At 34.5% G+C, this 15,022-nt stretch overlaps 1 protein-coding gene across 1 annotated transcript in view; it reads right to left on the bottom strand.

Moving 5' to 3' along the window:
- Positions 1-3,055: 3,055 nt before the first annotated feature.
- Positions 3,056-15,022, bottom strand: part of SRBD1 (S1 RNA binding domain 1) — a 188,374-nt gene continuing 176,407 nt past the window's right edge. The window contains exons 20-21 of the mRNA XM_058165213.1: positions 8,381-8,565; positions 3,056-4,647 (exon numbers count right to left, since the gene is read on the bottom strand). Coding sequence (XP_058021196.1) covers positions 4,358-4,647; positions 8,381-8,565 — 475 coding nt within the window. The 3' untranslated portion in view covers positions 3,056-4,357. The remainder of the gene's footprint in view (positions 4,648-8,380; positions 8,566-15,022) is intronic.

Below are 15,022 nucleotides of genomic sequence, written 5' to 3'. Positions count from 1 at the left end.
TGAAAGGGCTGGACCGTTTTAGAGGTGAATCTTTTCAATAGATGGTATTTTCTTAGGTAAGCTGAACCTTTTATGTGTAAGTTATTTTACACGTCAAGAGTCCTAGTTGTCTTTGGTTATTTTTCATAGTAGCCTAGGTTCGCAAATCATATCAGAACTTTTCATTAGGCAACCTTTTGTATCATGTACAATGGAAAAAGTTAAGCTTAGATATCAGACTGAATGCATACATTGAAAAAAAACATATCTTAAGATAAACATCTAAGTAAAGCCTCCAATACATTTTTGTCATGTTTTATGCAAATCTTTCGAATTACGAAGAGTTTGGGTAACTTTTTTTTAAAGTAAATCATATTCTCAGTTGCAGCTTTTCATGAGCTGGGAAGGTGAAGGACTAGCAAAATTATTTTTATTAATTAAATAATTTTTATTAATAATTTTTATTATTTTTATTATTATTTTTATTAATTTATTTTTATTATTTAATTATTTTATTAATCTTAAATGCTGTCAGTAAATTTTTCATGCAATTTTTACTATCCTGACCTCAAACTTAATCTATATGGCTGATCCCTAAATATATATGTAGATGGTATGAAAAAAAATTGTGACCCTTTTCCTTTGGACCAGATAGTTTTGGCAGCCATCTCAGTTCATTTAAAAGTTCACTTCTTTGAGATAAAAGTTTTTTAAAATCAGCTGTGTATTATTGAAATTCAATTTATTCCACATTACTTTTGTCATAGATAGGTGCATATGCTATGTGCGAAAGGATTTAATGAGTTTCTAACAATGAATGGTTGATTTATAACTTTGCTATCTCATGTGATAAGGTAGGATATCTGGTTGCAGATGGAAGAAATTAGTCTTGGTTAGCAAGATCTAAAATATAGATATAGTATAACGGGTAAGTAGATGGGTTTCTATGTTAAGGTAGAGCCAAAAACAAATCAATCACTATGGTTGAGTGGAAGGTATTCTCAAGTATAATTAGGCCTGGCCCCTGAATAACACTGACCCACAATTTACCATACTTTGTAAGCTCACATAAAATTATGCCTCACAAAATGGTTTGCAGTCAAGTAATGAATATATATTGAGGGAAGCTGGATTGGAAGAAGAGGAGTGTGGTTTTAAAACGAGAAAGAAACATCAATCATTCTGCAAATGCAATTAAAGCCAAGAAACACAAGGAGAAAATGGGACTAAATATTAAGATGACTAAATTAATGATAACAGGTACAACAACCAGACTCAGAACTGACAATGAAATTGTTTATGCTACCTGATTCCATATCAACTCTGGATAGCTAACAGCATAAAACAAAACAAAAATTATATAATAAAAACAAAGAAAACACATAATGTCAAAAATTCCAATCACCAATAGGAGATCATAGAGCCCACAAGGGGCTCCACTGGAGAGGGTCCAATCATGGTCTCTTAAGGAGGAGTGACAACTACATCCTCTCTCACACTGAAACATTCACCACCATCTGGACCCATCTATTAGTAACTCCTGGGGGAATTTGATCAGTCAGAAGGGACAGGGATCTACTACAAAGGAGAATTGAATTCATAGCACCCAGGATCCTGTCCATTTCTTTTATGTACACTGAGAGCATATGCACCAAGACAAATTCCTTGTATGTCCAATCACACTTGGCCAATAAAAATTCTATTCTATTCTATTCTATTCTATTCTATTCTATTCTATTCTATTCTATTCTATTCTATTCTATTCTATTCTATTCCATTCTATTCTATTCATTTCTCCATGGCTGACAGGTTTGAGTTATTCCCAGTCAACTGGGTCACATAAGCTTCATGCAACTTAAAACTTCAACTGTACAGCTGATTCTAACTCCAAAACGAATCTGAGTTAGTTTCCCCAACAGATGACCACAGAATGGTCCCCATAGAGGCCCTACATATATTTCCACAGCCTCTCCTTACCAAAGGACACAAAAAGAACTAGGAAATTGGGAAAAAAATAACTGCCTTTACTGTTGAATAAACTCCCTTCCACACAAGCACCACTCAGGAAACAGAAAGGTATGTGAAATATTTACCTCTGGAGACTTAATATATAAAATCTAGTATAAGTATCTGCAGTTAGCCATAATATTGGAAAAATGGCATATGGTAACAACACAAATTCTGTCCTTAGGTATTTGTTCATGATATTTGATGCCAGTATGTTTCAAATATATATAATAATTTGTAAGCTGCCCAGAATTAATCAATCAATCATATTCTTGTTTATAACTTTTACTACAAATTTTAAACAGACACAGAAGATAGAAACTAAAACTAATAAAAAGGAAGGAAGAAAAAAATAAATTAAAAAAGCAAAAAGTGCAAGAAAAGAAAAAAAAATGAAGTAAAATAGAAAGGAAAGAAAAAAGGTAAGAAGTAGTTCCTTCTGATATTTATTTTATTTACTAAATGTTTACGCTGTCTATCTCATTGATACAGCAATTCTGGGTGGCTATTCTTCACAGCAGTTATAAACTACAAATATATTTTTATCTCTCTTTAAGGTTACATTGTACTACTCTTCTTTCTATAATCTATCCCATCTAATCATCAAAACCATAAATCACATTTTTTTTCATTTTTACCCACAAAGTCCATAAGAGCCTTTCAGTCATCAATAAATGTAAATGTTTTTTCTCTAATCAAAGAAGCCAATTTATCTGTTTCAATAACATTTGTCAACTTTACCACCATTCCTCCATAGGGGGTATTCTCAAATCTTTCCATCTGTTGGCATAAGTAATCTCATTGCAGTAATCATATATTGAACATCATTATCATCATCATCATCATCTGCCCCTTGTGCATGTCTATGGTATTTAGTCTCCCTGATACTAATCATAAATGAGGAATGTGAAAGCAGCATAAATAATAAAAACAATCACAGTTAGCAAAACTGTTCCCACAGCAGAGTTCACAAAGTTGTTATCTAACAAAACTAGTTCTAAAAATGTTTGTACAAAAATATTTATGTGCTGATTTCCAATAATAATTAAGACAAAAAGATCTTTCAGGCATATGTATTTTTTAATAGACATGTTTTTCAAGGAAACATTGGTCAGTTTTTTTCTTAATGAAAATGCTTTTTATCAAAATTACAATGTATTGTGTAACTCAATACATATATAAAAAAAATCTGTACCTGCTGTTAACATTTTTTTCCAGGTTGAGATAATATAACACTCCCTGTAATTTCGGATCTAAACAAACTTGCTTTCCATTATTACGATTCTCTTTTAAAAAGAGAAGCTAGCAAAATGTAAAATAAGCATAAATTAAAACTTTTTAAAGAAACATTTTTAGGAACGGATCCGTAAAATCAGTACTGAGGTGAGACTGCAAAGGAAAGGACAGATTCACTCTATAATAAAAACGACAATAGTTACATGGAAGCTAATAAAATTTTACACATAAAGTAAGAGTTGGAGTTAATTGCTCAAGTTACCCTTGAAATTTAAACAATTTTATTAAAAAACTGGGTCAGGCCTGCATTATTTCACATTATGGTAATGGAATAAGGTGACTGGATATTCCTTCATGAAGACAAAATCTTTCCTCATAGAAAATTAAAGCCACTATGTAAAGAGCAAGGAATTATTTTTTTCTGACATTCTTATATGCAGAGAAATTTTATACAAGTTTACCATAGAGAATTTCAGATCAAAGATTTTTTCTAATATGACTTTTTACATTAATAAGAATGAGAGATTGTGGAAAGGGAAAATGGTTAGAGCTATCATAATCAAATTGTCAACTACACTTGGAGATACAAAGTTCCATAATACTCACTTAAACATCCAAATACATTTTTGTTACTTTTTAAAGTTAAATTTGAAATATACAACTATGGAAATAGGAGTTTTAAAAAATCCTAGAAATCAAGTACACTCTTGATCAAATGTTGTAGGTTAAAGCTTCACTGGATCATTTTGATTATTGGGATTTAATCATTTCATTTGCTTGAGGAATGATAGTTTGTTTCAGGCACTTATTAAACCATACATGTTTCCCAAATGCCTATGAAAGTATTTTAGTAAGTTTCATGGAAGCCAAAGGCTGGATGTTAAGAAATAAATGACTTTCACAACCGTTGTAAAAAACCACTACAAACAGCTATAGCTAAGTTGATAGCCTGTGCACCTTAGATGATTATAGTCATTCATACAACTAGATTATTTTTTTGCTTTTTTTGTCAATAGCCAATATGCCCTTTTAGCTGTAGTTTGAATGAAGATACTAACTTGCTCCTCCTTTTTATACTATATTCTCATTAATGTGGAGATTGTAGCCCTTACTATGAAAAATGTCTACAAATTGCTCACAATACACGAATCAACTCTAAACTTATTCTGGACCGTGGAAGATCAATTTCACGCACTCTCACTTCAACTTTTTCTCCTGGACCAAGACCGAGACTTCTTCTTTTCTTTGCTTTTGAAAGTTTGTCTTCTGTAATGCTACGAATTGGAATTAATCCTGCTTTACCAACTCCAATGTCAACAAAAACTCCAAAGAGAGTAGCATTTTCAACTCTTCCTGTGAGAATAGTTCCAACTCTTAAATCTTCAGGACAAACAATGCTTTTTTTGAAATCAGGTTGATCAAAATCTGTATGAAAGGAAAAGCCAAAATAAAAACACAAAGATGTTTTAAAAATAAAACTTTGGAAAGAGAACTTTCTAAGTTCTAGTTTAGGCAATCTACAGATGACCTCAGTTTTATTTTTCAGACCCACACTTTCCGTTATAGATTTGTTTGGATTCCCACAAACGAAAAGCACCCTGAACTGATGGTTAAAATCCTTTGTTCGATGAAACATAACAATTTGTTTCTAATGTACGGTAGCTGGGAAGATTCTGAGGGATAATTTTATTTCATGATAGTTGGTACTAAGACTATTAGAATATAAGTGGTACATCAGATCGGCATTGTGTCAACATAGTGACCAAGTGTATTTTTATGAGAAGTACGAGTCTGCCTACTATGATCACAAGTTACAACAGCTAAAAAAGCCTTGCTTGGTGACCCCGCTTCCTGCTTTCCTTGGTGCAGCCATTAAATGAACCTGAGGGTTGTTAAACAAAGTACAGGGGGCCTCCAGGCTGGGGAGCAATCCACTGCATAATTAAAAATTCTGCTGTATAACCATATATTGCTACCATCTATTATTTCTTTTCACTGGTGCTGGCAGCTCAAAAATAATGTCATCTAACCATCTTTTCAAATATAAACTGGTGTGTTTTTTATTTGCATCACAAATCACAGTTTATGGGTGGTTCTGAAAGAGTTGTTAGTCATGGTCAATTGAACCATAATATCTGTAAGTAACAATCTGAAATTTATTGGGATTAATTTTACCCAAATTTATAATTAAATTTATAAATTTATAAAGGGGACGGGAGGCATAAAAATTTAATAAATAAAACCCACAATAGGCTTGACATAACACTTTCCCACTCCCAGAGTAATTTAATCCCAGCCTTTTTTGGAAGGCATTAAAGACTTGTTTTTCCCCTCAGGCGCTGGGTCTGAGAGTGATAGGAATAAGATCCATAAATTCTAACAAGTAGCCAAGGGCTTTTACAGATTTCTCCGAGGTGTTTTTGTGTTCATTTATGGTTGTGGGAAGAGATGAAATACAGTTATAATTGCACAATTAGACTAATTCCCTATCCTGCATCATCCAGATATATTAGACTATAATTCTCACCATCTCCAAACCAACACCGTCAATTGTTACATTAGGCTGGTGAAATACGGTGTGTGTGTGTGTGTATGTTGTAATGTGATACATCTAGAAGTCACCAGGGTTGGTGGACTGGCTCATAAATTAGCATGACAAATACAAACTAGAGTGAAACTAAGATATATATCCTCTGGCTTCTCTGCTGTGAGTTCAAAAACTTTTGCTTCCACGATTCATTAACAATGTCATTTGAACTACAGTTAATATGAAATATAGATTGTTTAAACAAGTCAGTTTTATAACCTACAGATTGATGTTCACTGGTTTCAAACAATAGCTGAATGGTACAGCAACGGGTTCTAAAAAATGAAAGAAAAACTTCCATACTCCTTGATGTTGTGCTAGAAAAACAGGGCATTGAAATATGAGCTTTACTCCTCTTGTGACCTCCCCCATTCTACCACTGTTTTTAAAAAATACATTTCGTTAGCCAGCGCCTATTCAATCCCAAAATTGTTTTCATTTTAATTGTTGAGTTCCTATGAAGCTCCGGTCTGATGCAATCTATTTGCATGACTTCCTATGGCAACTGTTACTGCCATAATCTATGTTGCAGTTGAGTGCAATACTGCAAAAACCTGTTCTGAGAATACAGCTGCTCCTAATTTCAGTGCAATTTAATAAAAGATATGGTCCAGTTCACTGCATCCTATTGTCAATGTTAATCTGATCCTGAAAACTCTTTGAGTCCATTGAAAGCAGTCAACACTTCACTAGGGTTGTTTGAGGAATTTGGATATGAACTGATCTGAAAGAATGTCTGAGAACCAACGGCTTCTACACTTACTAAACATTTCAGTAGTTAAATGATAGTGTACCAAAACATGTTTTAAGATCCATATTTGGAAATAAAATATATTTAATATATGATGAGTTCATGTTTTAGATGAGGTATTTTAGAAATATATATTTAAATGTCATTTCTTGAAATGGAAAATTGTTTAAAAAATACCGTAAGTCCCCAATTATTGCAGAAAAAGAAGAAAATAAATTTATGGGTAATAAGTTGTAATATGAGCTGCAAATGAATGGATTTAACTATTATCAGTTGGATAATTGCAATGAATAGTACAGGAGGTTGCCTTTGAAAACAGTATGGAAACTTCAATGAATTCAAAGTAGCGCATCAAGATTTCTCTCTGGGATTGGGTGATTGAACAGATTATATCAGTTTTTCCCCATCTATGTTGGCTGCCAGTCTGTCTCCAGATGCAATTCAAAGGAGCTATAGTGGCACAGTGGCTAGAATGCAGTATTGCAGGCTAAATCTGCCCGCAGACAGGAGTTCACTCCTGACCAGCTCAAGGTTGACTCAGTCTTCCATCCTTCCAAAGTCAGTAAACCCAGAAGGTTAAATATGCTGACATTTGTAAATCGCTCAGAGAGTGCTGCAAACCACTATGGACTGGTATAAATATCTAAGTGCTATTGCTAAAGTTTTGGCTTTGACTTTTAAAGCCTTACAGTTTAGGACCAGGTTAACTGAAGTAATATCTTTTCCATATGTAGCCACTGGGGTTTTAAGTTTATCTAATGATGTTCTTCACTAAAAGTGAAGAACTAAAGTAAGTGAGTGACTAAAGTAAGTAAGTGACTCTTTACAAGGAGGATAACTTTTTCTGTGCCTAACTTATACTATATTAAATATATTTCCCTAGAGAAGCCCAACTGGCATGGGCATGAGGATCATTTCGATGACGTATGAAGACATTTCCTATTTCCCCAAGCTTCTAAAATGCCTTTTACTTCATATTGTTTTAGTTTCTAAATGATTAGTGTGCTGCTGTCTACTTTGAATGGCATTTGTATTTTGTATTTTTAGTTGATTGTATCAAACATGTTTTTACTCAGAGCATATTTTTAGTGTGTCTTATTGTAAACTTTCCAGAGAACTTTAGCCATCGAATATACTTTAAAAAATAATATAAATATTTAAAAAAATCAATAATGTATGCTGTATCAACTGAATGTTGGAGAGGAAAGCTATAGGATTCCAATAAATAAATACTGTATATCCTAGCAACCTGCTGGTAAAAGCCATATAAATCACTTCTGACCAGCTTCACTGCATTTTCTGAAATACATTTCACCATTCTTTTTACTGATTTACCATTATAAAAGTCTCTTTGACTTTAGAAAAATTTAGTATAATGCCCGTTTAAACAAATAAACATGGTTTGTAACAAACATCTAAGCCTAAAATATGTTCTCTGGTTCATCTATGCTTCAGGATTCCCACAAAACACAATGCTAGATTTATTTTTTCCACACTATTTAAGCAGGAATAATGGAAAAGATTTACAATTCATTTCCAAAGTTAGGTGAAACAGTAGAGCAAACACAGATAGCCAGGGACCACTAACTTAACCAGGACCATACGTCTACGGTTTTGAAGTATCATAATTTAGAATAGGGAAAAAATTTCTTAAAAATGAAATTAATTTTTATTACCTACCTCACAAAGCAGTCCAATAATTTACTGCTCCCAGAGAGCTTAGAGAGAATGTACATAACTGTCTAACTAAAATGTCATTAAAATGATAAACAAAAACTGAAATATCAAAGGCAAAAGAACAATATCTTCAAACCTCTTACCTTTCCGAATGTCAAAACCTTCTGGCTGAGTCAATCCATCAATTATTATTTGCAGTGTTTGTTCTGTTGTATTCACTTTTTTTGTAATTCCATCCATCCCTTCTCTTTCAATTATTGAATTCACTTTCTGCTGCATTATTGACTTTCCTATATTGCAGTGACTTTCTCCAACAAGTGTTAAAAACCTTATGTATAAAATAGAAGCAGGATGAGAGTAGAAAATATTATTAATTTTGAATTATTAGACCACAGTACATGGAAGAAAAGCTTAAATAGGCAGCACAAATAGACAGCACAAATATTTTTTTTCTCTATCTCTCCATCTGCATCTCATCCTTTAGATAATAAGAGGTTTTAGCTGGAATAACTTTTGATGCATACACACGCACACAAAACTATAAATACTATAAAATCAACCTACCTAAAATCAACCTACCTAAAAAGGGAGAGGGAATATGATAAGAGGGGAGCAGGGTGGAATCTGTTGCTGATCAAGCAACCCCCCCCCAATATGAAGCCCTTCCGTTGGTGTCCCAAGACAAATGGCAGAGCCATGTCTTTAAGCTCTTACAGAAGGTCAGGAACTCACCTGGGGGGGAGGGGTGTAAGATGTTCTAGAAGGCTCTCACAATGGCAGAGAAGGCTCTTTTCCTGGACTGCCCCCCTCAGCTGGAATATTCTGGCCGACAGGGCCCATAGCATGCCTCCTTTGCCAGCATGGGTGGGATGGGCCAATAAATCCTATAGATTCAATTCCAAGGCATGCACAGAATCTTTAGTCCTCCTCAGTTGTAAAATTAGGCAATATTCTCCATTAATAAGACCACGCTAACTTACCCTCTGCCACTGCCCTACATTGCACCCTACAAGTGCAATGGAAGCAGAAAAGGGCTAAAGCTCTACTACTGTGTTGCTTCTGCCTTGCTGAGGGGGATGTTAAGAGTCCATGTGGCTCTGAATCCAAGGATTCCACTCAGTGGTGGATTTCAAGTGATTTAACAACCGGTTCTCTGCCCTAATGATTTCTTCCAACAACCAGTTTGCCAAACTGCTCAGAAAGTTAACAACCGGTTCTCCCGAAGTGGTACGAACTGGCTGAATCCCATCACTGATTCCACTCCACATATTTCTAAGGGTTTCTCTCTCAGTGAGGAAGAAGGAACAACAGGTGGCTCCTCCTGCTCTTATTTTTTATTATTACATTTCTATGCTGCCCATCTCATTGTTACATACTACCCTTATATTTTTACTTTTATGGCTCCAACTCTGGTGTATTCCCTAGCATTTGTCTCTGGCAAATGTTAAGCAACCTTCCCAATGCAAAATGAATTATTTGAGAAAAGTTTAGGGGACACCTTTGTGCGTGGATTTCAGCATGCAAAGAATGACAAGCAACTACTCCCCTTTCAAAATCACATTGTGACCCCGTGAATAATTATTTGGCACCAGGAACAAATGCCTGCAGCGGCTGTTTGCATTTGAGTTGAAACTGTACTATCCTGCAAGATGGTTTTTCTACTTCAGCCTGAACACACCCAGTCTTATACTCCCAGTGAAAGGAGTTCAACATCACCTCTATGGGTAGGTGATTCCATTGCTGAAAGACTGTTACTATTGGAAGCTGATCTAAAATTGATTCAGATCTGCCTTCTTTTAATTGAAATCCATTAATCTGTGTCCTGTACTTTGGGACAGCAGCAGGAATAGCAACAATAAGAACAAAAAAAGCCTGGTACACATTGTACACAACATGACACCTCTTCAGTTATTTGAAGACTGCTGTTATCTCTTCCAGTTATCATTTTTCAAGGCATTTGATTTCTTTTTTCAAAATGAAAAACACATTCATCCACTACTTTTTTCTATTTTCAGGCCGTATCTCTAACCTATCAAAATCACTTTGAAATTTATTTCTGTCCTTCTGAATATTACCTAGGTCATTTACAAAGCAACAAGAATTAGCCAGATGAATTGTCACTGACTTTGAAGGAAAGCTCAGTAAACAATTTCTCTGCATTACAATATCCAAAGTTTAATATATGCTTTTGTTCATATACCATATTTGTCAGAGTATAAGTTTTGCCCCCTAAAAGAGGCTGAAAATTTGGGTGCGTCTTATACTCCTGAGTGTCTTATACTCCGAAAAATATGGTAAGTTTTATTTATTTATTTTATTTTATTTTATTTAAATTTTTATACCGCCCTTCTCCCGAAGGACTCAGGGCGGTGTACAGCCAAAGATAAAAACAGCAAGTATACAAAGTTAAAATATCAATTTAAAATACCTATTCCATAATGGCCGAATTAAAACCGTCAAATTGACCTAACCTAAAATACCCCATATAAAATTACAAAGAATTAAAACTTTAAAATTTAGAATTTAAAAAATCAGTCCAATCCCGCTTGAATAAATAAATGAGTTTTTAATTCCCGGCGAAAGGCCCGAAGGTCAGATATTTGGCGCAAACTGGGGGGAAGGTCGTTCCAGAGCGTAGGTGCTCCAACAGAGAAGGCCCTCCCCCTGGGGGCCGCCAGCCGGCATTGCTTGGCGGACGGCACCCTGAGGAGACCCTCTCTGTGAGAGCGTACGGGTCGATGGGAGGCATAAGGTAACAGCAGGCGGTCCCGTAAGTACCCGGGCCCTAAGCCATGGAGCGCTTTAAAAGTGGTAACCAAAACCTTGAAGCGCACCCGAAAGACCACAGGTAGCCAGTGCAAACTGCGCAGGAGCGGTGTTACCCGGGAGCAACGAGGAGCTCCCTCGATCACCCGCGCCAAAATGAACCCGCAGTTCCAAAATGAATAAGCTTTTAGCTGAGGTAAATTGTAGGTCGCCTTAAAAACAAAAAAATCAAATAGCCTGCATTTATGACATTTGCAGGTTTGTAAAGCAAAGGAAAGCTGAAATATTGTAAGTATATTCCCAGTTTCACTTACTGACCATTACACTTAATGACAAAGTTGGCACTCCCAATAGTAGTTACTATCAAGGACTACCTGTACTCTGAGCCTCAGAACTATATGGATTAGAGTTAAATTTAATCTGTTTAACAGCTAGACTAATCAACTAAAACATTAAAATATTAATTGATATGAAGGGTATAAATATCTTGCTGAGTGACATATTTTAATAAGTTTTTTTAAGAACTAAGTCAATGTATATTGAAAATATGAGGCTATTTCTATTTTGATGTAAAAATGTAAGAAAATAATTTAAAAATGAACAATGCTCTTCTACTAAAGAGAAAGCAAAAATAAATTATAAAAACCATAATCATAAAGTATTTTTGGTTTTTCCTTTCAAATCCGTGTGGTCATGACTGCTATTTTATTGATGTAGTTCTATATTTTACTCAAAACTCCCTGGAAAAATACATTTGAAGAGTAAAATGTAAAAAACAACACTGAAGTTCAAACTTCTGTTAGAAACGATGAAATATTAGGCCCACTTAAAGAATTATTTAATCAGATACAATTAGGAGTGGGAATACCCCCGTCATGGAAAACATCTTTTATTTCACTAATACCGAAAGAGGAGCAAGACTGCTCTAAACCTGGTAACTACAGGCCGATTTCACTTTTAAATAATGATTATAAGATTTTTGTAAAAATAATAGCAAATAGATTAATGTTAGTTTTACAACAAAGAATTCATACTGATCAATCTGGTTTTATAAAAGGGAGGCAGATGAGGAATAATGTTAGACAGATTATTAATATATTGGAATATTTGGAAAAGAAGAATACTTCAGCGGCACTTATTTTTTTGGATGCAGAGAAAGCCTTTGATCGATTGCATTGGGATTTTTTATTTAAATTAATAGAGAAAATGCAATTTGGAGACTGTTTTATTAGAATAATTAAAGCGATTTATGGAGAGCAAACAGCACAGATTATAGTAAATGGTAGTTTGACAGAAGTTATTAAGATTGCGAAAGGAACAAGACAGGGATGTCCCTTATCACCATTATTGTTTGTTTTGACTCTGGAACCATTATTAGATAAAATACGAGAATTAATGAAAATAGAGGAATTAAGATTAGACAATATGAGTACAAAGTTAGAGCTTTTGCAGATGATGTAGTGGTTACGTTAACGAATCCTATAAATTCAAGTAGATTTTGTTGGAAGTAATTGATAAATATGGAAAGGTATCAGGATTTAAAATAAATCAGAATAAAACAAAAGTGATAATTAAAAATATGTCTATACAACAGAAACAAAAACTAGAGGAAATGACAGGATTTGAGGTAGTAAAAAAGGTTAAATATTTAGGGGTCTATATTAGCTCATCGAACAAGAAACTTTATAAGAATAATTATGACTTGCTATGGCAAAAAGTTCAGAATGATATGAGTGGCTGGAAGAAATTGCAGTTATCCCTATTGGGAAGGATTGCGGCTATTAAAATGAATGTGTTACCTAGATTTTGTTTCTGTTCCAGATGATACCTATAATTAAAAAGGATAAAAATTTGGAAGATTGGCAGATTGGGATTAATAAATTTATATGGCAGGGTAAAAAGGCGAGGTTAAAATGAAAATAATACAGGACTCACGGGAAAGAGGTGGTTTAAGAATGCCTAACTTTAAACTATATTATGAAGCAGTAACCCTTTCAGTAATAAGTGACTGGTTTAACTTAACAGAGGAAAGAATTTTGAATATAGAAGGTTATGACTTGTTATATGGATGGCATGCGTACTTATTTTATGGAAAAAAGTGGATAGGGCTTTTAAGAATCATGTTTTGAGAAGTGCTCTTTTGGGGGTCTGGAAAAAATATTCCTATAAATTAGATTACAAGATTCCTATATGGGCGAGCCCTAGACATGCAATAGAGAATATAAATATAGAACAGAAACAGGAAATGATTACATATAAAGAACTTTTGTATGCTGAAGGAGGTAGATTGCAATTAAAATCATTACAGGTATTAAATGAAGAAGGGAGGAATTATACTTGGTTTCAATATGGGCAAATAAGTGCTAGATGGAAAGAAGATCAAAAATTGGTATAATGCAAAGGAGGAAAATTTAATAAAGCAAATTAGAAATCAGACCCAGGAGCATATAAAGAGATTGTATAATGTGTTGCTTGAAATAGATTCGGAAAAGGATTTGGTAAAGGATTGTATGATAAAATGGGCACAGAATATTCAGGAACCAATAATGTTGGAAACATGGGAGAAAATTTGGGTTAGAAATGTTAAGTTTACACAAGCACAGAATTTAAGGGAAAATTTTTATAAGATGTTTTATAGATGGCACTTAGATCCCAAAAAATTATCATGTATGTATCCTAATATCCAAGCGAAATGTTGGAGGTGTGATTGTGATGATGCTACATATTTTCATATTTGGTGGACTTGCAAGAAAATTAAGGTCTTTTGGATAAGAATTTGGTGGATTATTCAAAATGTACTGAAGAAGAAGATAAAGTTCCTGCCACAATTTTTCCTTTTGGGAATTATAACGGATTGTACAGGGATTGAGACTAAATTGATTTTGAACTTAATAACAGCAGCAAGACTGTTGATTGGACAATACTGGAAGAAGAAGAGATACCTACAATAGAAGAATGGATATTGAAAGTTATTAATTTGGCTGAGATGGCTAAAATCTCAGCGTTTTAAAAGACAATACAGGAAAGATATTTAATTGAATGGAAAAAATGGATTGATTATCTACAAAACAGATATCAGATTAAGAAATATCAGATTGCCTTTGAATAATTAGAAAGTTATTTTATGTAATGGGGAGGGGGTTGGGAGATGAAAAGCTTTGGATGTGGTTATTTGGATTGGAAGGGAAAATTTTATTCTATGTTTGGTTTATGTATAACTTTACCTTGTGATTGACCCGGGAAGCCGGGGGGTGGGGGAGGGAGGGGGGTGTTTTTTTTTTTTTTTGGGAGGGAGGGGGAAAAAAGGGGGAAAAATGTTTTTGTTTTTTTAAAACTCTTTCAATAAAAAAAAAAAAAAAAAACTTCTGTTAGAAACTTTGACAGAACTTCAGACAGACTTTTTAAAATAGTTATAACGCTATTATTTAAATAAAAAAAGGTAAAGGTAAAGGTTCCACTTGCACATACGTGCTAGTCATTGCCCTCTCTAGGGGGCAGTGCTCATCTCCGTTTCAAAGCCGAAGAGCCAGCGCTGTCCGAAGACGTCTCCGTAGTCATGTGGCCGGCATGACTCAACACCAAAGGCGCATGGAACACTGTTACCTTCCCACCAAAGGTGGTGCCTATTTTTTCTACTTGCATTTTTATGTGCTTTCGAAACTGCTAGGTTGGCAGAAGCTAAGTACAAGTGGGACAAGTAACGGGAGCTCACCCCGTTACACGGCAGCACTAGGGATTTGAACCGCTGAGCTGCCAACCTTTCGATTGACAAGCTCAACTTCCTAGCCCCTGAGCCACCGCGTCCCATCATTATTTAAATAACTATTATTTAAAACATTTCATTGTCAACTTTAATCATTTTTCCCAAATATTGTTACAATTCAGGCTTTCAGCCAATAAATAGTTTGCTTTGATCATTTTGATGGATAATAACAGAATGTAGGAATTTTGGACACGAAGTTACATTCTATAAAGTTATTGTATATTGTAGGCCAGAGGTGCTCCATGAGTGTCAGTGG

Source organism: Ahaetulla prasina, chromosome 1, assembly GCF_028640845.1.
Source record: "Ahaetulla prasina isolate Xishuangbanna chromosome 1, ASM2864084v1, whole genome shotgun sequence".
Classification (NCBI taxonomy): Eukaryota; Metazoa; Chordata; class Lepidosauria; order Squamata; family Colubridae; genus Ahaetulla; species Ahaetulla prasina.
This window is presented reverse-complemented; position numbering and strand designations above follow the sequence as displayed.